This window comes from Ipomoea nil, unplaced genomic scaffold (assembly GCF_001879475.1).
Source record: "Ipomoea nil cultivar Tokyo-kokei standard unplaced genomic scaffold, Asagao_1.1 scaffold2926, whole genome shotgun sequence".
NCBI lineage: Eukaryota > Viridiplantae > Streptophyta > Magnoliopsida > Solanales > Convolvulaceae > Ipomoea > Ipomoea nil.
Window position 1 is genome coordinate 2,082,884 of NW_017619354.1, and position 27,451 is coordinate 2,110,334.

The following is a 27,451-nucleotide window of genomic DNA, read 5'->3' on the forward strand; positions in this document are numbered from 1 at the left end:
CAAAAACTGGTCGATGGTTTCTCCAACGAGGGAGAAGGCGACCAGTTTGGTTGCCTTCTCCTTCGCCGGATAAACCGGCCACCAAAACTGGTCGCTTGTTTCTTCGGCGAAGGAGAAGGCAATAAGTTTTTGTCGGAGAAATTGAGAAAGTCTCACTTGCATTTTAAGTTTGACCGGAGATATAATAAAACGCAAGTGAAAAGGTCTTTTACACATTTTTGTAAAAAAAAAAAAAAAAAAAAAAAAAAAAAAAAAGAGGCACATTTTGAGAAATACATGCCTTTCCTATGCATTTCTGCCATTTTCCCTTAATCAACTGAGTAGTAGAATCGTCATTTCAATATGTAATGTAATGATTATTTAACGATGATTAGAGTGTCTAAGATAGAAAGAGCTAGTGGGAGCGAGCTTGGGTGCTTAGCTGTTTCCCCCCTACTCACATGCCCATACCACTTCGTCTCTTTCCCACTTCACTCTCACGCTATATACCACCAAGCCACTAGTCACACACGGCTAACCAAAGCTAAATTCAACCACAATCAAAGAGAGAGAGAGAGATCAGAGAATGAAGATCCAGTGCGACGTTTGTGAAAAGGAAGAGGCGTCGATTTTCTGCACCGCCGACGAGGCAGCGCTCTGCGAAGCTTGCAACCACCACGTCCATGACGCCAACAAGCTCGCCGGTAAACACCTCCGTTTCCCCCTCCTCCGTCCTCCCCTCAAACAATACCCGCACTGCGACATCTGTCAGGTAATTATCTATCAGTTTAGACTTTTAGTTAACACTGATTAGATTTTTAGTTGAGACAGAACACATTTTTGACAGGAACGGCGTGCATTTGTGTTCTGTAAGGAAGACAGGGCAATCCTGTGCAGAGAATGCGACTCGCAAATACACAGAACAAACCAACATACCCAAAAACACAGCAGGTTTCTTCTCACCGGAGTAACGCTGTCGACAACCGCCGCCTCGTATCAATCCTGCAGCTCCTCCCCCAGCGCTTCCGCGTCAAATGTTGTCGGCTACCACGCAAATCATCATCGTACGCCGGAGATCAATAGCTCTCCGACTTCTGATCACATCTCCTGGCCAAATTCGAACATGACAGAACCCAAACCTACAACGAGTCCAGAGGGTTCCCTTTCCGATACTAGTAGCATATCGGAGTACTTGACTCAGACCCTTCCGGGATGGCACGTCGAGGATTTTCTTGACCATTTGTCTTCTGGTTTTTGTACGTAAAAACATTTTTAATTGTATGTGCAATTCTGCAATTAATTGCAGTGTGGCTATAAAATTGGGAAGATCAGATCACTTCAATTCTGCAAAACTAGACAATTAGTTCTGTCATGCCAAGACCCAGAATATTGAGATTGCAATTCTGTAAGCCAAACGGCCTGTTAATCCCCAAATCAATCTAACGATAATGGGCATAAGTTTGAGTTGTGCACATAAAGTTACATTTTCTAAAACATACTATAAAACTAGTAGAGAAAATAATAAATATTTTTCTCGGCGTTATATACTTACTAGTATTTGCACCCGTGCGATGCACGGAATGAATATGTTGTAATATATTAAGAATATATGAATCGATAAATAATTATTTAAATTAGAACATCAAATATTATATAGTGCACTTAAAGATATGATTTGAATCGTTTATATATTTTGATGTTATCATTGCTTGAATTTGTGCAAATAATTGCTCAAATTAATAGCTAATGTCTAGATGTACGGATGCGGTCCTATAATTTTGAAGATTTTATTTATCATTGTTTAGTATTTTCATACATTAGGTAAATGTGCTTGTTCTCTAACAACTCAGTTATAGGAATGAATTGCTATCCATATTCATTTGTATGGAAGATATATATATATATATATATATATATATATATATATATATATATTGTCTAGATATATAGCAATTTTTCATTTAAAAAAAATTAATATTATCGATTATATTTACACATTATTGAAACCTCTTTGTAGACGACATTGGTAGTGACAACACAATCTTGTTCATCTTCGTCTAGAGCTAACATCTTCTCCATCAGGACGGGTTACTTTGGTGAAAATATATAATGGTAGAATATCACTCAATTAGTTATCCTTTTATATTTTCAGTCAATTCGTAATATCAGATTCATTTTCAGCCAATTATTCTGTTTTATTTTCAATCAATTAGAATATCAAATGCAGTGATATTTTTACCTAACTTCCGTTCCATTTTTAATTTACCTTTACTATTGTTTAAAATATGCATTTACTATTGATAATGTAGAATATTATTATTGGAATATTTTCCTCCAATTTTTAATTTTCATTCCATTTTTAATTAAAATGAAATGATTTTTTAGTCAATTATAGATCATTTTTTATTTGCAGTCAATTATTAATATTCATTTCCTTTTATATTTTCAGTCAATTAGTAATATTAGATTCATTTTCAGTTAATTATTCTTTTTTATTTCCAATCAATCAGTCAATTAGAATATAGATGCAGTGATATTTTTACATAATTTTCGTTCCATTTTAATTTGATGATGTAAAATATTATTAATGAAATATTTTCGTTCTATTTTTTATTTATCTTTACTATTTTTTAAAATATGTATTTACTATTTGATTATGTAAAATATTATTATTAAAATATTTCCTTTCCATTTTTAATTTTCCTTTACTTCTAACCAAAAAAAAAAAAAAAAAAAAAGACTTTGGACTTCTCAATACTTGCCCACATTGATTTTTTTTTTTTTTTTTTGGTAAACCCAGGGTTTCCACCGTTGGACACAGTGACTAATCCCCTCGCTAAATTGTAAGCACCTCTTTTGGGTGGGACAGCTGGCTTAGAGATTTAAGGCTGCTCCATTCCCAAATCCAAGGACACCTCTTTTGGGTGGAACAGCTGGCTTAGAGATTTAAGGCTGCTCCATTCCCAAATCCAAGGATCGAACCCTTGACCTTTGGTTAAGGATGGATGAGTCCTTTACACTCAACCACACCCTTCAGGTTACTTGCCTACATTGATGGGCAAGCAATTATGTTTGTAAGAGGAACATTGCTCCTCTTTTCAAACATTTTCAATGTGATATCAAAATGATCCCACATCATTTACAAAAGGAGCCCGTGACTTCCTTTTGCCTTCTCCTTTTTTTTTTTTTTTTTTTTTTTTTTAATTTTAATTTTATTTTGTATATCGTTTTTTATTATTATTATTATTATTATTATTATTATTATTATTATTATTATTATTATTATTATTATTGACAAATTCATCATTTTAACAATTTATCTTTAATCAAAACACCAAAATTATTATTTAATAACTAAGTAATTTGCTCCAAACTGCTAAAATCTAAAACAACACATATATTTTGAGTTAATCTTTCCTAACCCCCAATAATAAATAATAAATAATAAATAAATAAAACTAAAATAAGAAGACAAAGCTAAGGTTTCTTAAATAAAAACCTTTTGACTTCTCAATACTCGCCACATCGATGAGCAAACAATTATGTTTGTACCTCTTATATAGAAGAGCTCAGGAGCTCATCTTTTCAAACATTTTCAATTTGTGATGAAAATGAACCCACATCATTTACAAAGGGAGCATGTGGCTCCCCTTTGCCTTTTTTTTTTTTTTAATGTTAATTTTAATTTTATTTTGTATATAGTTTTGTTTGGATTATTATTATTATTATTATTATTGTTATTATTATTATTGTTGTTGTTTTGTTGTAATTTGATTATTTGACAAATTCACCAAAATTTTAAGAAATTCGTCTGTTTAATATTTTATATTTAATCAAAAAATCAAAATATTATTTAATAACTTAGCAATTTGCTCCAGACTGCTAAAAACTAAAACAACACATACATTTTGGGTTAATCTATCCAAACCCCCACTAATAATAAATAAATAAATTAATAAAAACTAAAATAAGAAGACAACGCTAAAGCTTCTTAAATAAGAACCTTTTGACTACTTAATACTTACCCACATCGATGTGCAAGTAATTATGTTTGTAAGAGGAGTTTTGCTCCTCTTATATAGATAAGCTCTCTCGTTTCAAACATTTTCAATGTGTGATCAAAATGATCCATATCATTTACAAAATGAGTCGGTGACTCCTCTTTGTTTTTTCTTGTTTTTTTTTTTTTTTTTTTAATTTTAATTTTATTTTGTATATAGTTTTGTTTGGATTATTATTATTATTATTATTATTATTATTATTATTATTATTATTATTGTTGTTGTTGTTGTTGTTGTTGTTGTTGTTATTGTTATTGTTATTGTTGTAGTTGTTGTTATTGTAATTTGATAATTTGGAGAATTCTCCAAAATTTTAAAAAATTCGCTTGTTTAACATTTTATATTTAATCAAAACATCAAAAATATTATTTAATAACTTAACAATTTGCTCCAAACTGCTAAAAACAACACATATACATTTTGGGTTAATCTTAGTAAAACCCCCTAATAAATTAAAAAAAAAAAACTAAAATAAGAAACCATTAAAATAAGGTTTCTTAAATAAGAGCCTTTTGAAACGTGGGCTTCAATAGGTTGAGTAAGTCTATATGAACAGATACTACATGTAACACGGTGAATCGAATAATTATGCTGTGGAACCGTGTCCACTTTGCAAGGTGGACACAATTCTATGTTCATAATTACTGAACTATATGTTCATAATTATAAAGCTAAATATTCAGAATCTTTGAACTTCATATTCATAATTATTGAACTCTATATTCACAATTACAAAGCTCTATGTTCATAATTACTAAACTATATTTCATAATTATAAAGCTATATATTCATAATTTTTAAACTTCATATTCACAATTATTGAGTCTCTATATTCACAATTACATAACTATATATTCACAACACCATATTCATAATTTTAGAACTATATATTAATAATTTTTGAACTATATATATAATTATGGACACGATCTCCACAACATAATTTGACGTGTCAATAGTACTCAAAAAATAAAATATTTGCCTTTGGACTTCTTAATACTTGTCCACATTGATGGACAAACAATTATATTTGTAAGAAGTGCATTGCTCCTCTTATATAGAGGAGCTCAAGAGCTCTTTTTTCAAACATTTTCAATGTGGGATCAAAATGATCCAACATCATTTACAAAGGGAGCTTGGATGATGATGATGATGATTATTATTATTATTATTATTATTATTATTATTATTATTATTATTATTATTATTATAATAAATGTTTGTATATCGTTTTGTTTGGATATATATATATATATATATATATATTCCTAATTTTTTAATTTCATATTCACAATTATTAAATCTCTATATTCATAATTACATAACTATATATTTATAATAATGTTCACAACACTATGTTTATAATTATAGAACTATATATTCATAATTATGAACAATTTTTAAATTGTGTCTACTTTGCAAGGTGGCCACGGTGCCACAGCATAATTTGTCGAGTCAATAATACTAAAAAAAAAAAGAGTCTTTGGACTTCTCAAAACTTGCCCACATTGATGGGCAAGCAATTATATGTTTGTAAGAAGAGCAATGATCATCTTATATAGAGGAGCTCAAGAGCTCCTCTTTCTAAACATTTTCAATGTGGGATCAAAATGATCCCACATCATTTAAAAAGGGGAGCCACCTTTGTCTTTTTTTTTTTTTCTTTTTTTTTTTAATTTTAATTTTAATTTGTATATAGTTTTGTTTGGATTATTATTATTATTATTATTATTATTATTATTATTATTATTATTAGTATTATTATTATTATTATTATTATTATTATTATTTATGAATTAATAGATTTTATTTAATTTCCATTTGAGATTTACTTACCAAATAAGCTTTACTACAAAAGTTTGGGGGGGAAAATGGATTAGGATGATTTTGTTTTTAATTATATATATATAGATATAGATAAATTGATTCTATCTCATTTTTTAAACAAAATATTCCTTAAAGATTAATAGTAAAATGAAGCTAACTTATTAATAACCGATTCTATTATATTTTTTTACGCAGAATTTTTCTTAAAGATTAATATAGTAAAATAATGCTCAATTTTTTATGCAAAATCTTTTCTAAAAGATTAATAGTATCTTAATGATTCTTTTTCTTATACTGCTTATTGATTCTTTTTCATTTTTCAGAGTGTAGAAAAAATTCACATGGCTAACATTTACTTCCATTCATTTCTATTTTTCCATATTATTATTAATATCCTTCCCAATATTATTCTATATTGTTTTGGCGTACGGCTTCCTTCCATTCATTTCTATTTTTTCATATTATTATTAATTGTTTAGGCGGGAACTTGTAAATGAGGATATTGTTTTTATTAATTAATATAGAATATAGATTACCAATTAAAATTAAAGTTTTTATTATAATTGAACAATAATATTACCAATTATTATTTGAAGATTTTGTAAAACAGTAAGTAAAATTGTATTATGGATAGGAAAATATATGTACTTTAATTTAAATTTAAATTATTAATAATTAATTCTATTTTATTTTTTAACAAAATCTTCCTTAAAGATTAATAGTAAAATAAAGCTAAATTATTAATAACCGATTCTATTACATTTTTTACGCAGAATTTTTCTTAAAGATTAATATAGTAAAATTAAGCTAAATTATTAATAACCGATTTTATTACATTTTTTTACGCAGAATTTTTCATAAAGATTAATAGTAAAATAAGACTAAATTAGTAATAACAATTCGTTTTCTATTTTTTACACAAAATCTTCCGTAAAAGATTAATAGTAAAATATCTTAATGATTATTTTCCTTATACTGCTTATTGATTCTTTTTCATTTTTCAGAGTGTAGAAAACATTCACATGAATAATATTTCCTTCCATTATTTTCCATATTTACATATTATTATTAATTTTCTTTCCAATATTATTATTAATTGTTTGGGGGTACGACTTCCTTCCATTCTTTTTCATTTTTTTCATATTATTATTAATTGTTTAGGCGGGAGTTTGTAAAGGATGATTTGTTTTTATTAATTAATATAGAATATAAATATAGATTAATATAGAATATACATTAACAATTAAAATAAGTTTTTTTTTTAAAAAAATATTATATTGAACAATAATATTACCAATTATTATTATTATTATTATTATTATTATTATTATTATTATTATTATTATTATTATTATTATTGGTTCACATAGTTGAATTATTTATTTTTTATTTAATTATTATAAACATAAATGATATTTTACTAATTAATTTATGATATTTATCAAATTTTATTTTTTAAATATAGTGTTTTATCTATGCATTGCACAGAATTTTATTTTTGTTATTATGAATTTAAAATAAAAATAGAAAAAATAAAAAGATGTTAAAATGTACAATATAATAATATAGTTGGACTTTTATATATTTAGTCAAGTATCTATTTCATAACATACAAAATTAAAATTTAAATTTTGTATGGTTAATATATTCTCTAATCATGTACATATTTAGATAAATTTATAAAAAAAATCATATAATTAAGTTGATTTATTCTAAATTGTATTTCATATGTATATATGAAATTTAAAAATATGAATAATAAAAACTAAGAGAATTGTATTTAGAAATCAATAAAAAAAATGTAAATTCTAAATTTTGTATGAATAAATAAATATTCTAATCGGACGCATATCCTTTTATGATTGTATAATACTTTGTATATACACATAATATTTATTAATATGTATATAGGAAAGTCCTATAATATAATTTCATTAATTATAATTTATATTGGTAGATTTATACTTAAAAAATTATATTTAGAAATTTAAAGAGTATATGTATGTATATTTAAAAAAAATTATAAATATTCATGCTTTGTTAATTTTATAATTTCATTTCTTTAATTATATTTCATATTTTATTAATTATAATTTAATGAAAGTGTCACAAATATGTCTACGAAAGAAATCATTTACTTCTCAATTTCATTAATTATATTAATTATTATTACCAAATATTGTGGCAATTACCACAATAATTTCATTAATTATAACATTTGTTTTCTTCCAATGTTTAAATACATTACCATAAAATTACCATAATAATAACACAAAAGAAGGAAAGAAAAATTATGAGAATAATCTATATCTATATATAATTAAAAGTAAAATCCTCCTAACCAAGTTTATCCCCAAAACTTAGGGGCATATATATATAAATTGCATATTTACCATATATGCATATTTTGTGTCTATATAGTATAATTTTTGGTATCAAACATTTGAATGGTAATAAACGGGGGAAAATGTCAACATACAAATGATAATTCTTTCATTACTATACTAATTTTAATGGTAATTCATTAATTACTATATTTCACGATGAGTCAGCCTGTTCATGCCCATCATTTTTCAAGAAACATAGAAATGAAATAGTCAATTATTAAAATTGTTTATGATTTCATTTTTAATTTTTGTCTAAAGTTAAAGATATATATTTTCGGCGATTATAACATTTTTTGTATTAACTGAAAATTTAAAAGTTTTACCTTTTTTGAGATCTCTTACCATTTTATAATTTCAATATTATGCGTTTTTGAACTCATCCATGGTGTACAAATACACTCTATATGACCATACAAAATCCATTGAGGAGACATTTGTACTAAAGAGTAAACTTCTCCTTAAATTAAATTCGGGTGTCAAGAAAATCTCCGTTTTCATTCATAATGATATTCCTATTTCTGAGTCTCCCATCACTGTTCGGTACATCAATGATGTCTAGATTTCTGGGTCTTCCACTGTTCCCTTTGATCCCTATGATTGTGCCATTGCCAGTATTTTTTTATTTGGGTTCAGTACAACGTGGATTTTTTTGGGAGGTTTCTCTAATTAAATTTTTGGTTAAAAATTTATATTTCCTTTGTATTTTATTTTATTACTTTTTTATTTATTTATACTAATATGTGAATGGAGTAACACAAAATCTAAAATTGTATTTGTTATTTATTTCTTCTTTTTAAATAATCATTATTTTTGTGTTTTACAAAAATTTAGAAAAAAATCAAATATAGCGAGATTTTTAATAGGTTAAACAAACACTCTACTCAAATGATATATATAAAAATGCTGTGAAATGCTGTAAAATGAACTCTGCTTGGTAAAAAAAAAAAACATAGAAACTTGAATGGCATGTACAAATCTCGAAGTCAACATACTAACTCTAAGTTTCAGAAAATCTTACAAAATTATCAAAATTACCGTCTTTATCATCCTCGATCGCATCTCTACAATCTTCCATAAAAACTAAACCAATAGGGTTCTGTTACAAATGTTCTTCCTCCTCAATTTCCTTTTGTTGAAGCAGAGCCTCCTTAAGTATCTTCAAACTCATACCAAATGATATAAACTGCAAAACATATTGAAGTATGTGAGAATATAGTTAGAAAAATGTAAAAAATTCATATACAAAAAGAAAGCAGATAGATGAGTCTGAGATTCTTTGATTGAAGAAGCCATTGTATTTATAGGTAGAAAATACTAATTCAAAAGGAAAGTATAATAATTTATTTATTTAAGGGAAAGTATAATAATTTATTTATTTAAGGTAATAACATTATTTATTTATTTATTTATTTATTTTCCATTTGACATTTACTTACCAAATAAGTTTTACTACAAAAGTTTTGGAGGGAAAATTTGTTAGGAGGATTTTACTTTTATATATATATAGATTGTACTTTTTTCTCCTAAATTATTTAAGTGTCAATTCCTGATATGTTAAATGAACATATTTACTCTTAAAATAAATATTTTATTCTCCAACAAATTAAGACCACGATTTGGTTCAAACCGAACAAACACTATAGCAACCAAACATAAAAGTTCTGATTACAATTTAGAACCAGAACTCGATATTTAGAGTTTATTAAAATCGCGAATCAAAACTATCGGTTAATATTCTGAACTGAAAAATAAAATACATTAATTATTGAATTTAGACTATTTTAAAAATAAAAAAATTAAAAGAAAGTTTGAACCAGCAGTTCAAACTGAATTCAAAACCGTGAACCGGCAGTTCAAAATAAAAAAAAAAAAACAAATCGCGATCATATATACTTATATGTGAGAATCAAAATAAATGTGAAAAAGAACATACACTATTTGTAAATATTATAATTCTAATTTTAAGCTAATACTAGTAGTTGTTCCGAATCGAACCTAGCTAATTACCCGTATGATGCGCCTGCGATTCACGAATAAAATTTGTTATTATAATAAAAAAAATTATTATATATTGCACAACTACTTTGAAGACTCATTTTCTAAGGAAGATATGAAATTAATGATTTTGTATAGTATAACCTTTTACAATTAGTTAGGATTAGTAACAGGGCCATCATTTAGGTGCATTGATAAACATGTCCGTTTTTGTTAGTTAGACTTGTGGCCTGTGAGCCGTGGATTTTTATAAGTATGATTATGACGTTTTGTTTAGACTTAGCATGTGCACCTATAGATGTGTAGGTGTGGCATAATATTTCTCGTACTTGTTTATTAGCTTACGCTTTATTTAATTTTAATGAGTAGACTTTATCTCTTCCTTAAGCTTTAATTGGTTTTAAAAGTTGTTGAAAATCGGGGGTGTTACAAAAATAGCCAGCCGGACGGGAAGGCGTGACTAGGCAGTCGAGTCAAGGCATGGCCCGATACTTAGCAGATGGAGAATCTCCAAGCACCCCCCCCCCCCTCATCTTGCAAGGCGTCCTATGGCAACATCTATTCATCTTTTGCTAACTAGCCAGCCCTAGCGGCAGACGTTCACCCAGGTGGGGCTTGATCCGCGCGGATAGACCGACCAGCCCCGGCAACCGGTGTGTCTCCGGCTGAATACCCCGCGGGATTAAGGTGGACGACCAGGCTTCGCAGGTGGAGCGTCCCTGCCCGGGGGAGGGAGCCCCTGAAGGCATCCCCACGGCGGTCGGGGCGTTCCAGGCCGGGTACGTATCTAGAGACGGATATCATCTGATTCTGCGGAGGCTATCTTCGTTCATTTAAGTAGCTTCCTTAATTAGTCTAGACGGTTTAGCGTAATAAGCAGGCAACTGCTCCAGCACTACGTCAGCCCTATCCCACCTTTAGACTTGACTTTACGTCAACCCTACTTACCTTGTACGAACCTCCACTACAAGAAAAATGCACATAGACAACACTAGAAAGACAACAGTTTTTAAGAAAAGTGTTGTCTTTTGTATAAAAGACAACAGTTTGGTCCAAAACCGTTGTCTTTGATACAACACTTTTGTCAAAGACAACGGTTTTTACTTAACCGTTGTTATAAGTGTGTTGTCTTTGTGCATTTTGTGAAAAGACAACACCACAACGACAACGGTTTTTTAAAACTGTTGTCTATGTGCATTTTTTATTAAATAAGACAACGGTTTTTTTAACTGTTGTCGTTGGTGTGTTGTCTTTAAGCGCACTGGAATACACAACACTAGAAAGACAACGGTTGTTTAAAACCGTTGTCTTCGTGCGCTCTTTTTTTGAAAAAAGACAACGGTTTTATTTAACCGTTGTCGCTGGTGTGTTGTCGTTGGGCGTACTCAAATACACAACACAAAAACGACAACGGTTTTATATAACCGTTGTCGTTGCGCATTCTTTATTTGTTTAAGACAACGGTTTTATAAAACCGTTGTCTTTGGTATGTTGTCTTTAAGCGTATTTGAATACACAACACTATAAAGACAACGATTTTAAAAAACCGTTGTCTTTGCGCATTATTATTTAACAGGTATATAAAATAAAGACAAAGATTTTAACAACAAGAGTCGAACCTATGACCCCAACCTTAACAAGTAAGCAATCTAACCAACTAAGCAACACAAACTCTTATGTCTAAAGGTGCAACATCTGATATATAAGTGGGTTGCTTCTGTGTTGTTTGTTAAAACCAAGACAACAATTTTAGGAAATAGTTAAAGAATTCCCTCCAAGAAGAATAGAACCTAAGACCTCTAACATTATAAACTAAGCTAAACCCACTAAGCCGCACCAACACTTATGTATTCAAGCGCAACATCTAGTATATTACCAGTTCGCTTATGTGTTGTCTTTGAGAACCAAAACAATGATTGTATAAAATAAGTTAAGAATGGCACCATGAAAGATGGAACCCAAAACCTTTAACATAACAAACAAAGCTAAATCCATCAAGTCACACCAACTCTTGTGTACTAAAGTGTTACACCTTATTTTTACCTATAATTTAACAAAGAAAGAATACAATTCAAATGTTAATTTAATAGTTCTATTTTCGTTCATATTTAAATATAAAATTATTCACCAAAATTTCAAAGTAAATTCATTAAAGTTTTATTTTCAATTATATTACAATTAAGACCAATCTATGAATTAAAAAATAATAATAATAATTATCAAGTATAAAAAACAATAGATTATATTTATAATATTTTTTAAAAAAATTGGGGGCCCTGTGCGGTCGCGCCGGTCCGACATGGCCTAAAACAGCCCTGCGCGGTGCGGTGTGGTGTTCAGAATGGTGCGGTATGGTGTGTAGGGGTTAAGGGCGGTATGATAGGGGCCGGGGTTGGTAATCGACCATTCCGGCTAGCGCATAACTAACAAGGTTAGCTATATGTTGGTAATCGACCCTTCCGGCATGCATGGGACACGTGGAGAATGGATATAAAAGAGTAGTTGATCGATGCCGTACAGTTAGCTATATCCCATTTCTTTTGCCGCGATCTTAGCTTTGTAATATAATTGGGCCGTGAGTTGTCTGGGTAATAAACCTCCGGGTAATAAAGGGCAAATTATGTTGTGCAACCATGTGCACCATGCATGGTGCACATTGTTCTATGTTCATAATTACCGAACTATATATTCATAATTTTTGAATTGAAATCTATGTTCATACCCGGTACTATTTTAATTGGCCGGGTCTAGCGACCCGGGTAATAAAACTAATATTTTTTTACGAAATTTCCCTCTAAGACAAAATTGGGAACGAAATTTTTGTCTTCCCTCTAAGACAAAATTGCGAACTAAGACAAAATTTCCCTCAGACAAAATTGCGAACTAAGACATCTCCGCCGACAGCCATTCTCGTCAGACTTCTCCGCAGTTAGAGTGCTCTCCGCCATTCTCTATATAAGAGGAGCCGAGTCGTTCGTGAGCCGCTCGGCTCGAGCACGAGCCGAGCCTAAATATTCTAGGCTCGTGACTAGTCGAACCGCTCGCGAGCCGTGTAATATATACTATATAATATAATAATATTATTATATTATAATATATAAAAATAATGATTAGAAATAAAAATTTTGAACAGTCAAAATCCCTAAAAATTTCTATTCTTCAAACTGTCGCGACTCAGACTTCATACATAGAGACTTCGTCGACTACGGAGGGACTTCGCCGACTGTAGAGAGCCGTCGCCGACGCCGCGTATCGCCATCTCCAGGCCGCCGTCGGTAATTGCTCCAGGCCGCCGTCGGTAATTGCTCCAGGCCACCGTCGCGAGTCTAGACCCTAGAGTCCAGAGTCCGCCGTGGCTCCAGGCCGCCGTCGCGAGTCCAGGCCTCCAGGCCGTTGTCGCGAGTCCAGATAGCCGTCGAGGTATTGCGGTATAATGACTTCTTGTTCATACTTCATAGTTTCATACTGCCTACATGTTCATACTTCTTTATATATGTTGTTTATATGTTGTTCGTTGCTAGCTATGTATGTTTGGGGTGCTATTAGGAGAAGGAGCTGAGAAGAAGGCTAGGATTAGGGGGAATCATACTCTAGAAGTGCTGTGAAAGAAGGTAAGGATTCATGGGTGTCCCTATTATTTTGCCCTAAGTTTTATTATTGAAATTATGGGCTATTTTTGCTACTTTAATTCCTTAGAAATTATGTTAATATGGTGTTATTTTGCTTCTAAAATAGTGTATGTTCATGTTTTAAAGTTTGTAATGGTTTATGCCCATCCAAAATGAGTTTGCTCTAACTGTTCCTGCTGTGTATGTATCTGCTATCTATTTATACACTTGTTGGTTTTCAAAATGTTAATTGGCAGCAGGATCTATGCATTTGCATTGGTTTTTACTTATGGAAATTTACGTATATGTATCTACAAATGTTTGGCTACTGGAAAATGCCTTTGACTAAAGTGGAATTGTTTACCATCTGAAAGAGATGAGAAATATGTTCTTAAGTGAAGTTGTTGTATCATTTTAATAATGTCTTATGTATGTGGCATTTGAATTTATTCTCAATTAACTAGTGTTTTAATCTCAAGAAAAAGGATATGATGTACTCTTTTCCAACATGTATATTTTAAAATTCATAGTATTCCTTTCTTGTTTATCTTTTAAAAGTATGTTTATTTTCAAACTACAAATGTTAATATTTTACGGGGCAAAGTGAGCCTTACTTAGCATTTTTATGCTAACTTTGTGTTGTCTGTATGTCTTGAACTTACCCCTTTTCAGGTTCAGAGCTTTGATTTCTTTGAGAGCGCGCAATAGTTGTGATCGTCTCTATGTTCTTCATGGACACAGTCTTGTTTGTCATATGAAGAGGTTTGCATATTTAACTTCATTTATTGTTGTTTTGCTTATTCAGTTTCGATAATTGGTAATTTGTAAAATTAAGAATACGTATAGTATAGGAGGTACGGATGAAGAGTTTTAGGAAACAGTTGTACTCAGTAGCAATGTATTTTTGAGCTGTCATATGGAAAAGATAATCAGAATTCAGAAGTAGTTGTAAGTTGATGTTTTCATGTACGTAGTTGAAGTTGGTTTATGATTTTTTTGATTCATTTTTAAATGGTGGTGCATTTGTTTAGTAAACTGGTTACTGGAACTAGTTTACTGGAATTTAACATGGAATTGTGAGTTTGAGTTCTTGATTTTTCTTCCTTGTTTTACTAAGTTTGACATTCCCAAATCTGTGCACCCAGGTGTGTTTGCATTTCTTTCCCTATATATAATTATGACTCTTCTTCCTTAGCATCATTTTGTTTACACTACTTACATATGCTTGCTGAGGTTAGCTATTCTAGGTTTCTTTTCTAGCTGTTGGATATTGCACTAGCATCAATGGTTCACTTTTATTCTTGTGTAGTGTATAAATACCTCCACTGTTCGCATTTCATTGCAAATTTATTATATCTATACTAATTTATTTACTCACTTTTTACATGTAGTTCCAACAAGTTGATTATGAAAAAGCGGTTATTGATCTGGTGCGTTCAGAATGGGCCGATATTCTATCAAGTTATATAGAGTAGGTATGATTTGACGTTGTAATCATTTAGACTTGGTTCATAGAATTGTTTTTTGTAGTATTATGACTTGGATGATGATTCGATTAGAATTGGTAATGAAAGTATTTTGACTTGTTATTTTGAACCTTGCTTAGCTTCTTCAAAATTATGTAACTACACTGGCCATGGTGAATGGATAAATTGATTTTTTTTATATGATTAAAATTTAAGCAGGTTAAAAATGGGTTGAGTCTATTTTACAATAGACAACAGTTTATGGGCGTGACTTTCAACAACAGCGATTTCAACAACACACAATAGACAACAGTTTATAACTGTTGTCTTTTATAGAAAAGACAACAGTTAAAAACCGTTGTCTATGTGCATCACTTTTAACAACACCGGTTTCAACAACATTGAATAGACAACGGGTCAAAAACTGTTGTCTTTTCTAGAAAAGACAACGGTTAAAAACCGTTGTCTATGTTCGTGACTTTTAACAACACCGGTTTCAACAACACTTAATAGACAACGGTTAAAACACCGTTGTCGTTTATAGAAAAGACAACGGTTTAAAACCGTTGTCTATGTGCGTGACTTTTAACAACACCGGTTTCAACAACACTTAATAGACAACGGTTAAAAAACCGTTGTCGTTTCTAGAAAAGACAACGGTTATTAACCGTTGTCTATGTACGTGACTTTTAACAACACCGGTTTTAACAACACTTAATAGACAACGATTAAAAAACCGTTGTCGTTTCTAGAAAAGACAACGGTTATTAACTGTTGTCTATGTGCGTGACTTACAACAACACCGGCTTCAACAACACTTAATAGACAACGGTTAAAAAACCGTTGTTGTTTCTAGAAAAGACAACGGTTATTAACCGTTGTCTATGTGCGTGACTTACAACAACACTGGCTTCAACAACACTTAATAGACAACGGTTAAAAAACCGTTGTTGTTTCTAGAAAAGACAACGGTTAAAAAACCGTTGTCTATGCGCAGGACTTACAACAACACCGGCTTCAACAACAGAAATTATACCCCTACGACAACGGTTATTAACCGTTGTCTATGTGCATTTTTCTTGTAGTGCTCATACTCATGTATAAATATCCCCACGGGATCACCATGGATCAGATCGGCACTTTTGAGGGCAAAGCCCTAGAGAAATAATATCACATTATTCTCTCTCTCTAATACTTTATCTCTCGTTTTCACTATCTCGCTTACTTACGAAATCAAACACATCTTTTCGGTAATGTTGGCCTGCCGAGCGGCCATCGAGACTGTGAAAATCAACAGAAATTATTGATCTACAGTATAAAAATTATGGATATAGATTTGTGCGCACCATGCAAGGTGAGCATGTGCTCACAGCATAACGAACCCAAGAGCAAATTTTATAAGTTTTTATTTTTAGCTCAATTCACACTCTTAATTCTCTTCCCTTTCTACCTCATTCATCTAAACCTAGCTTGCTCGTGGATTTCAACCTTCCTTTAGACCTAATTAATCTATGAATTGAACCTCCACTCCCTAGCTCCAATCAACTTTGGACTCAGGGCTCATTCCCCATCATAAACTATTACACAAATAATAACTATAGTTTGAAATACATATGATCCCTATTTGAAAATCTCATCATATCCATATATAATTTCAAGTTGGAATCGACAGCGTTGTGATTAAAGGAAATCGCCCCACTTTGCTTTAAATTATAAGGAACTCTTTCCACCAAAGAACAAAATTTTTTCTTTTGACAATAGTATTAGTCCAGCACTTCTTTCAAAACCACCAACTAATCCAACTACTATATATGTGTGAACCGCATTTTTATTAGTCTTAGCTTGTCTCAATATTTCAAATAGCTTTAATTAAGTTAGTTTCTTTATTAAGACATTTAACTACTAATAAGCATGCAAATTCTTACAAGTCAACTAATCCTCGTATAACCTTTTATTCACACCTAATCTAAACACTTTTTAGATATTAGAATCTAGTGCAAATAATTAAAGCTCATTGTATCCCAAAGTTTGTTTTGTTTCTTTTTTATTTAATCATCAAGTGCTTACTCACAAAATGTTATTTTAGAATTGTAAAACCTGAAATTTATATGCACATGTAAATGGAAAAATATGTGACAACCAGTCAACCACACCCACAACACACTACGTACTGGAAATTATGGAATTTCCGACCACATGAAAGTGATCTTAAATCAAGTTGAAAGTAAAAAGTGGTCGGAAATATCAACAAAGGTTTTTCCAGATACCAAAAGTGGTCAGAACAAACTTTCGACTTGATTTAAGATCACTTTCAGGTGGTCAGAAATTTCATAATTTCCAGTAGTGACATCATCATATATGATTAAATCTTAGTATATATAACACTATATATTTATTTAATTTATAAATGGATTATCTCAAGGTGGTGGTTGGCTTTTAAATCTTAGTATATATAACACTAGTAAAAAGTGGTCGGAAATATCAACAAAGGTTTTTCCAGATACCAAAAGTGGTCAGAAGACTCAGAACAAACTTTCGACTTGATTTAAGATCACTTTCAGGTGGTCAGAAATTTCATAATTTCCAGTAGTGACATCATCATATATGATTAAATCTTAGTATATATAACACTATATATTTATTTAATTTATAAATGGATTATCTCAAGGTGGTGGTTGGCTTTTAAATCTTAGTATATATAACACTATATATTTATTTAATTTATAAATGGATTATCTCAAGGTGGTGGTTGGCTTGGTGATGACAGGAGGGAAGTTGGGAGCATTATATTCATGTGGATCCTTTGAGGGAAGTTGGGAGCATTATATTCATGTGGATCCTTTGAGGGAAGTTGGGAGCATTATATTCATGTGGATCCTTTTCTTCTTTTTATGCATTATTTGCAATCCTCAAATTTAATTTCATTTCGTCTAGACTTAAGTTTTCTTAAAATCACCCTGAATAATTTATTGACTTTCAAGATATTCCGATAAAGCGCAGTCACTTAGGAGTGGCACTGAAATTCGAACCCATGACCTTTAGTTTGACTCTGATGTCAAATTGAAGTATGTGCTCCATCTCAACTAAAAGCCTAAGCTTATAATTGGATTGCACATTAATGGCTATATACTCACATCTTGCCTACAATTTAACTCCCAAAAACCAACTAAATTACCCATACGGACTTTTTTCCATTTCTTCAATATTACCTTTAAATGTTTTCCATGCTATTTAGTGACATGGAAATTATTCACGCATGTAATTCATGTATGTAGTTAAGTTTAAATATATATATATATATATATATATATATATATATATATATATGTATGTATATATAGTAAATAAATTCTCTTATTATTTTAAAAAGGTCTTACTTCTAGGGTCCCTAACATTTTTTATTTGCCTAATCTTTCTTAGTAATCCCGATCAAACAAGTGAGTAGGCGAAATGTCTAAACATATTAGACAACTATGTACTTGTTGACCGCAACTTTTGGAGCAATAATTCTGTTCACACCTTCTGGAGGCTACACGGCTGCCCTAAATGGAGTCATACCGGTTTGCATGAGCCAGCTCATGGCAGAGACCCTAGCCTACAAAGAAGTCTTATCCTGATTGAAAGATCGTATGATAATTTCTGTCCTCTTAAAGATTGATTGCTCTTTTGATCTCTACATCGCATTTTAACCACTCCTATGATTGAGCTCCGGTCACATGTTGGTTTTAATTTGCTGCAAGTCATTGTAGGAACATCATTCACTCTTTTTGTTAGTTTAGTTCCTAGAAGTGCTAATATCTTAGCTCACACTTTTAGCTTCAAAATCATATTCTCCAAAATCAGGCGGGTTCACTGTATTGGAACCCTGATGTCCCTTATATATGACTTTGTTTCAGATCTTTTACAGTAATTTATTTACTCGTTTTTGCTTTTTTTTTTTTTTTTTTTTTAAAAATGTACTTGTTGACCGTTATATTGTAGAAGTTAAAAGAAAACAGAACATAATACTAATAAATAAATAAATAAATAAGTGAAGTTGTCTAGGTAAATTTCCATTCACAAGGACGTACTGTGGAAGGTTTGAACTAACAAGGAAAAAGCCATATATGTTCATTTCTTTCCCTATACTAGTTTATATTTGATTTTCTTGTTCCATTATGATTACTCCGTAAAATACACCCATGATGAGGTATTGAGGTGCATGCGCTCCTAAAAAAAATTACCAAATAAACTGGCACAATTTGAGTTTTATTATTCATTATTTTAAATATATTTGTGTACCATATTTGCATATATTGATCATATATTATTTCAAGGAAAAAAACTATTTTTCTTTATTTTTAATAAGAACTCTTTTAATAGTCTCTCGATGTGTTGGTATAGAGGTTATAAAAATATAAATACTCAAAAATGATTCAGTGATGACTATTGACAAAGCCTCACATTGAAGAATGAGAGATATTCAATATATGATTTGAATATCTTTAGTGTCTAATGGTTCGTGAGTTGGTAGAGAGAGATTGAAATTATCATATATGTCATATTTATCAAGAAACAAATTATCTTGCATTGCAAACTATACACTATATATAATAAACAACAAAATATCAATAGATTTTCCACGAACATTACCTAGTCAAAACTATATTATTGTGGAGTGGATTCTTGTCCGTTACCATAAGTTGTAAGAATCGACTTTAATTTGGCATACCAAGTCAAAACTCAAAACAATGAAGATAAGGTATTGTGGTTGTGACATAGGGAGTATATTAATTGCAATAAGAAGTCAACAATCGTAGATTGGAAAATGCATAACCAAAAAAAATGGGCACAGTCCAAAAAGGAGAATTGAATATATATAAATATATAATAGCGACTTTGACGTGGGTTGGCGTGCACAACAAAGTGGCTAACGCCTACTCGCCTAACCACTTGGTTTAAATGATATGAGTTGTGGTCTGCATGGGCAACTCAACTGGTCATAGATGTGAAAGTTTGAAAGAATGATCAGGGATTGAGTCTCATCAACGCAATGTGGGAGTAACCTCTCAAAGTGAGGGACTCCTTATGCGCAGTAAGCAAATGGGTCGCAATGTAGGAGTAACCTCTCAAAGTGAGGGACTCCTTATGCGCAGTAAGCAAATGGGTCGCAATGTGGGAGTAACCTCTCAAAGTGAGGGACTCCTTATGCGCAGTAAGTAAATGAGTCTAATTTTTGTTGTTCATGTTCAGTTGAGTTACCATAATTTACATTCTCCATAATTTATATCCTTCCAGATGTTCTGTCTATCGGGGATGTGTGAATCCTTAGAGTTGGGGTTCAACCTTTCGGATGAATGATATGACTTGTGGTCTAAAAGATCTTTTGTGGAGATGATCATATCTCCACTTAATCACATAGGCTTTCTTACATACATCATACATTATTTAATATTTTTGTATGTTTTTTTGACTTCTACAGCGTAAAAATTGGCTTATTGACCGATCAGAAAAAGATAGCAAGACAAATGACCTTAATTTATAAAATATTAGATTAATCATGTGGTCTTGACTTTTGACACTCATCCAAATTATAGCATCATTAGTAGTTTTATCTCCTTTTCAAGTTTCACTTTTACGTACAAGTCATTACCGCCTTTACAGTTCTACTAAGGCTCGATCGAACCTATATAACTTTACATATGAAAGAATCACTTCAAGCCACTTAACCATAAGATTTTTGGTGTTCACTTTTTATATTATCATTATAATGAAAATTCACTAGTGAAGCTGTATAGTAATATTTAAATTATTTATTTATTTAGGAACTTATATATATGCAATTTACAACATAATTTTTACAATTAGAGATTGTACATGGTACAAATATTTTAATTGCACTGTAATGAAATTACAATATATTTTAAATGAGACTGAATAACATGTCTTATATGTTGATTGTATATTGCCAAATGAAACTATAGTTTAATTAAAATGATAATTTAATTGTACTATGGACCATGTTTGGTAAAAAAATTGGTCTATGGATCAATTTTGACTTATTTGATTACTATTAATTGTTTGATTTAGTTAAAATATCAATATAAGTGTTTGGTTAATTAACTCTTTGTAACTTTAAAATGTTAAAATTCAAAAAGCTAATCCAAACAACTTTTTCAATTAGTTTTTTCATAAAAGAAATTATACAAAACAGCTATTAGCTAACAGCTAATTTACCAAACACTTTTCTACAACAGTTAATGTTATCCACTAGTTATACCCTCTAATTAACACAATCAGCTAACAGCTAACAACAATTTACTAAATAGGGACATAATGAAACTACAGTGTGTATAAAATGAAAATAAATAACATGTCTCACATATTGAGTGTATATTATCAAATGAAACTGTAGTTGAATTAAAATGATATTTTAATTGTGTTGTAATGAAACTACAATTTATATAAAATGAAACTGAACAACAAGTTTAATATATTTGAGTGCATATTGTCCAATGAAACTGTAAATTAAATTTGAATTATATTTTAGTAATGTTGTAATAAAAATATAATGTGTATAAAATAAAATTCAATAACATATTTTACATATTGAGTATATATTGTCAAATGAAATTATAATGAAATTAAAATAATATTTTAGCTGTATTTTAATGAAACTATAGCATATATAAAATGACCAGGACTATGTGGTCTAATGGTATCCGGGTTGGACTTCCATTTGAAAGATTATGAGTTCGAGCCTCAGTGGAGGCGTTATTGGTGAAAGTATATGAACAGATACTACAATGTAATAGGACCAGTAACTTTCAAAAAAAAAAGAAAAAAAATGAATTTGAATATGCCATCAAAATAGAATTAATTGGACGGAACGCCTTTTCATCGAAAGAAAGAGCACCATTTTGATGGTCCACAATAAAATTTGCCAAAAGAGATACTCCGTAGTAACGTAGTTGTACAGTCTGCTGTGCTGTGACTGCTGTCCTATTGTAACGAACAACTCATCATCCGCCAATAATAAGTTGGGCATTGCGACCGATATTTTTAATATCAGCTCCGTGCATACACGCATTGAAACTTGAAAGCCATCGTTTCCGCACGCTCTATAAATCAACGACCCTCGAACTCGTGCCAACATTCACGAGTGATTGTGGAATTTGGTATCTTTCTCAGGCTCAGAAAGTCACAACTCACAAGTACGGTTAGAATTTCGAATCTCTCTCTCTCTCTCTCTATCTGTGTATCTGAGTGTATATATGTGATGGAAATTCAGTTTTGATTTGTAGCGGGGAGATTGATTGCGTCGTGTTTCTCTGCTAGGAAGCGGGTCAAAGAGGAATGGGGAGTTTGGGAGCGATGTTGAAGCATCCGGACGATGTGTATCCGCTGATAAAGCTGAAAATGGCGGCGAGGCAGCTGGAGAAGCAGATTCCCCCGCAGCCGCACTGGGGATTCTGCTACATCATGCTCCGCAAGGTCTCTCGCAGCTTCGCTCTCGTCATTCAGCAGCTTCCAAACGAGCTTCGCGACGCTGTATGTTACTGTTTCTGCATTTACGAGTTTGTTTCCCCCCGAATGCTCGATTATTTTCATTTGGAAATCTATGCATTTGTGTGTCCGTGTGGACTTGTAGTGCTTTTATTGTTTTCTCAGTTTATGGAAATTTTGTGTCTGTTTATGTGTTTTTGTTGCGTAGTGACAGCGTTGAGTTCAGAGCTCATGAATTGAAGTGAATATCGAGCATATGCGCGAGCTCTACCTTTGTCTTTGACTAGGATAGGAATAAAGTTGAGAAGTTTTTCGGTATATGGGAAAAGGAATTAAACGATGAAGGGTCTGAAGCCTCTTTTATTTTGACTGTTTTCTTTGTTTATAGAAGATAGATAGCTGTTTTTAATAAGAAAAAATTAGTTCAAATATGCTAAGCACTTTCCTATTTTACGATTGATTTCTATAAGAAAAGGATAGGCTACTATGGACTTACAGCCCTATGATTCAAGGCATTTTCACTTTGTGGTATTTGCTTTATTATTCTTATTGCAAATGATATGATATAACTTCTCTCAAAATTGCAGGTGTGCATTTTCTATTTGGTTCTTAGAGCACTTGATACTGTTGGTATGTTCAATTATCTGTGCCTCTCTTCTTTTCGTCCTTTAGTAGTTTTGATTAAAGAAGTGTGAGCCCAAATGCAACACAATAAATATGTGCTTGATCCCATTGCAGCTCTCATTGTTCACAAAAGCTGCTTCCCTGTAAACAGTATCATTCATACCTTGCCTGGGATTGTCCAGTTGTGTAGTGATCCTGGGGTTTTGAGAAATTACTCCATACTTCAGTGAAAATAAAAAATAAAAAATAAAAAAAAATTCCCAAACCTCAATCAACAATGATGACTTAGCTGGTTTTCTGTTTTAGTAGTCTACCCCAATGCGATTCACTTGAATGGAATAACCACTGTTGAAGTGGCCACACAAATTTGATAATATCTAGTCTGAACAATTCACCCAGCATATTATTGTAGACTTGTAGTTTGCTCCGTTTCTACAATTCTTTACTCTGGATTCGGACATGGGAGCATTAGGAAGATTCTTTCTAGCTTATATGACATAAAGGTAGAAAGATAGATTCAATCCTCGAAATAAATTCTGAAACAAATTCACAGTTGAAGTAGGTCAGAGTTTTTGTAATATCAGCCACCAATTATTCATAATAATCCATATGAAATTCTATGTAATGATCATATCCTTGCATTAAGCAGGTTACTTTTTCCACATTTCTTACAAATTTTTTTTATTTGTTTTTTCCCTTCTGAATAGAGGATGATACAAGCATTGCTTCAGAGGTTAAAGTACCTATTTTGATGGCTTTTCATCGTCACATATATGACCTTGAATGGAATTTTTCATGTGAGTTTCTGGATATGTGCCTTCGGTTCGTAAATCATGTAATCGCTTGTTCCATTCAGTTCCTCAAATACTTTTTTTTTTTTTTTCATTTTCTGTGCATTATTATATGCTATTTGCTTTTACAAGTTGCAACTTCTTTATCAGGTGGTACAAAGGACTATAAAGTTCTCATGGACCAATTCCGTCATGTTTCTACTGCTTTTCTAGAGCTTGGGAAGAAGTGAGTTTGTTTTAAAACATATTACTGTTTTCTCTAATGAACAAGTCTTTTATTCATTTATTTATATTTATATTTTATAAATACTGTGAATGGACTTGCTCATCAAAGTGATACTTTTAATATTTTGTAGCTATCAGGAGGCAATTGAGGACATTACCAAGAGGATGGGTGCAGGGATGGCAAAATTTATATGCAAGGAGGTATTTTGCAATAAGCAATCTGTGTATGTGTATATATCATGAGATTCACTGCTGCTACTGGGAAGCCGGTTCATGGGTAGAGTATTCATGGAACACTTGCTTGTTACATTCTTGCAGGTGGAAACAGTCGATGATTATGATGAATATTGTCATTATGTTGCTGGGCTTGTTGGGTTAGGGTTGTCAAAACTTTTCCATGCCTCAGGTAAAGAAGATTTAGCTTCAGATCATATCTCCAACTCAATGGGTTTGTTCCTCCAGGTATTCTTGTATTAAAAACGTGTTGCTTCTATCCTTGATCCTTCAAATTATCTATTTACTTGGAGGATTTATAGTTTTTCATTATTTCATTGCTGAATTTCAGAAAACAAACATCATTAGAGATTACCTTGAGGACATTAATGAGATACCAAAGTCTCGAATGTTTTGGCCCCGTCAAATCTGGAGTAAATATGTCAATAAACTTGAGGTTTGTATATTTAATGGAATATTTCTTAATTTTTCTTTTGTGTTTTTCATGTCCTCTGGCATTTCAGGATCTAGAATCAGATTTTAGTTTGGCATGGTGATGGATTTTTTTTTCTCTTTTTTCTTTTAAATCATGCTGGTTGGGCCTTTCTCCTTTATTACATCTCTATTAAAATGTCCATCAGGATTTAAAAGATGAGGAGAATTCAGTCAAGGCAGTGCAGTGCCTGAATGACATGGTCACAAATGCTTTATCACATGTAGAGGATTGTTTGACTTACATGTCTGCTTTGCGAGATCCTTCCATCTTTAGGTTTTGTGCTATTCCACAGGTATGATGTTATAGTAGTTTTAGGTTTCTCAAATTGATCATGATACCCCTCTGCCCCCAACCTGTCATGCACAAAGCATTCTTTTTTTTCTGTAATTACTTCACTATCAGAATAAGATTTATTATTTGCTCGTACTTTCAGATCATGGCCATCGGAACATTAGCCATGTGCTACAACAATATTGAAGTCTTCAGGGGTGTTGTAAAGATGAGACGTGGTATGTTATAATCACTTCAGATGCTCCATTTGGTACTTAATGTATGGCTAGTAGTATGAAATTATTAAGTTGCCTCATAAACACTACACAGTACTAACTGGGTATTGTGCACCCTTTTCTGTAAGTATAGCTCGTGGACTTCAAATGTCTTACAGGGCATAATATATTAATATTGTATGCATAACTACATTGTGTTGGCCCTATAATTTACTTTTTATTTGCAGCTACTTAAGCAAATCTTGTTCTTTTAATTTCTGGTTCTGGATGTTCAGATGCCAATATTTGACATGACTGACACTTCTCAGGGGCAGAAGTTTCTTTACCAGAGCATAACCATATGTGTATTGTAAAGAGCTTCCCTTTCAACTTCCTAGAGGAATCTAATTGTCTTAAAATAAGTTCTTTACATTTATTTGGTTGTTGTGCTCCTATTTGAACTATTTTCATGGAAATGGCAACTATTCTCTATGATTTATTTTCATGATGGACTTTGAGAATTTTGCCACCACCTTGGGATATACATGTTGCTACCTTATTTTGTGTGTGCTGTGCTATTTTTGGGTATGAATATTAAAATGTAGTGTTATGATTAATATATTTTGTTTTGCTTTATAGGTCTTACTGCTAAGGTCATTGACCGGACCAAGACAATGGCAGATGTCTATGGTGCTTTTTTTGACTTTTCTTGTATGCTGATGTCAAAGGTATGGAGATTTAAATATTTAATATACATCGGAACAGAGTTTGAATGTGTTAGTCCTGAAAGTTAATACTTTTCCTAGGCTAGGCAACTGATATCTGCTTAAATCAAGATTGATACTCCAAAGATTTATTGTCTTTTGTGCTACCCGTTTGTACTGTAGGTTGACTACAATGATCCTAGTGCAACCAAAACTGTGAAGAGGCTTGAAGCAATTCTGAAGACTTGCAGGGAGTCTGGAACCTTGAATAAGAGGTTTGTGGCATAATATAACCTCGTCCTCTACCAAACATATATTTTTCTGTATATGAGCTGATGCTTTTGTGTTTCATTAGGCAATCTTACATTATTATGAGGAGGAGCAAGCCCAATTACTCTCCAGCTTTGGTGAGTGTTTGTGATTAGTATATACTCCGTACCTTTCTTTTCTAACCCTTCATGCAATGGACATTTTCTTACTTCTTGAATATGTATTGTAGATTGTCTTCTTTATCATTCTGGCTGTTCTTGTGTACCATTTTGGAAACCAGCGTACTTTCGCATGTAAGTTTCTGAAACTGACCGCAATATTTTTTTTTTTTTTTTTTGTTGCTATTAGTGCTCTTTTCAGCTGATACCTATAATTCTGCAATTTCAGGAATGATGTTATTAGGAGATTAAAAGGAAGTATTAAGCTCACCTTTTCACTATCCCTATAAGCTTGCAGGAAACCAGCAGAATAAAGAAGTGTGTTCTTTGGTTTCTATTAGTATTTTGGGTCATATTATGATGTAAAGCTCACATGCTAGTTATTACAGTACTTATTACAACATTATAGTAGGTTTCTCGTTGTGCTGTGCTGTGCTGTCCAGATGTTATGTTAAAATGACAATACGATAAAGGTGGTCTTTTTTCTTCAAAAGCAGGTGTATGAACTCATATTGGTGCCTTTACAAATTACAATACACAGCCATTCTAATATACAACTGCTCTAACAGTTCAACCACTACGCTCCCTTTGCTCTATGTCCAAAGGGTACCACTTATACTGGGCAATAATAAGTGTTGGAGTAAAGTTTCATCTGCCCTAATTAACATATACGGAGT

At 31.6% G+C, this 27,451-nt stretch overlaps 2 protein-coding genes and 1 long non-coding RNA gene across 8 annotated transcripts; all 3 read left to right on the plus strand.

The window, feature by feature from the left end:
* The first annotated feature begins 413 nt into the window (after positions 1-413).
* On the plus strand, positions 414-1,331 carry LOC109161761 (B-box zinc finger protein 20-like). Its single transcript, XM_019310264.1, has 2 exons — positions 414-751; positions 827-1,331. Exons 1-2 carry the CDS (start codon positions 566-568, stop codon positions 1,241-1,243), a joined length of 603 nt encoding a protein of 200 aa, XP_019165809.1. The 5' UTR covers positions 414-565; the 3' UTR covers positions 1,244-1,331.
* A 12,073-nt stretch (positions 1,332-13,404) lies between these two features.
* Positions 13,405-15,288, plus strand: LOC109161770. Its single transcript, XR_002050952.1, has 4 exons — positions 13,405-13,669; positions 13,771-13,860; positions 14,530-14,619; positions 15,249-15,288. It is a non-coding gene; the product is annotated as an uncharacterized LOC109161770 (long non-coding RNA).
* Positions 15,289-22,394: 7,106 nt separating this feature from the next.
* LOC109161942 (squalene synthase-like) lies at positions 22,395-27,267 on the plus strand. 6 transcript variants are annotated; one of them, XM_019310519.1, is made up of 15 exons: positions 22,399-22,521; positions 22,637-22,853; positions 23,396-23,438; positions 24,140-24,229; positions 24,374-24,449; positions 24,580-24,649; positions 24,767-24,910; positions 25,014-25,118; positions 25,303-25,449; positions 25,591-25,666; positions 26,282-26,370; positions 26,530-26,621; positions 26,702-26,753; positions 26,846-26,909; positions 27,004-27,267. In XM_019310519.1, coding segments are annotated over exons 2-15 (1,245 nt in total). In that variant the 5' UTR covers positions 22,399-22,521; positions 22,637-22,658; the 3' UTR covers positions 27,006-27,267. The 6 variants fall into 6 exon arrangements, with proteins under 6 accessions (XP_019166067.1, XP_019166064.1, XP_019166063.1 ...); XM_019310518.1 differs by having other exon boundaries at positions 22,399-22,516; positions 22,594-22,853; XM_019310517.1 differs by having other exon boundaries at positions 22,399-22,516; positions 22,607-22,853.
* The last annotated feature ends 184 nt before the right edge of the window (positions 27,268-27,451 follow it).

What these genes read in the sequence shown, in the direction of transcription:
- LOC109161761 (XM_019310264.1), top strand. Translation starts at nt 566, where the DNA reads ATGAAGATCCAGTGCGACGTTTGTGAAAAGGAAGAGGCGTCGATTTTC. An exon ending in CGCACTGCGACATCTGTCAG is followed by an intron (nt 752 to 826) that starts GTAATTATCTAT and finishes CATTTTTGACAG; the next exon opens with GAACGGCGTGCATTTGTGTT.
- LOC109161942 (XM_019310519.1), top strand. Translation starts at nt 22,659, where the DNA reads ATGGGGAGTTTGGGAGCGATGTTGAAGCATCCGGACGATGTGTATCCG. An exon ending in CCTTGAATGGAATTTTTCAT is followed by an intron (nt 24,230 to 24,373) that starts GTGAGTTTCTGG and finishes CTTCTTTATCAG; the next exon opens with GTGGTACAAAGGACTATAAA. An exon ending in AATATGTCAATAAACTTGAG is followed by an intron (nt 25,119 to 25,302) that starts GTTTGTATATTT and finishes AATGTCCATCAG; the next exon opens with GATTTAAAAGATGAGGAGAA.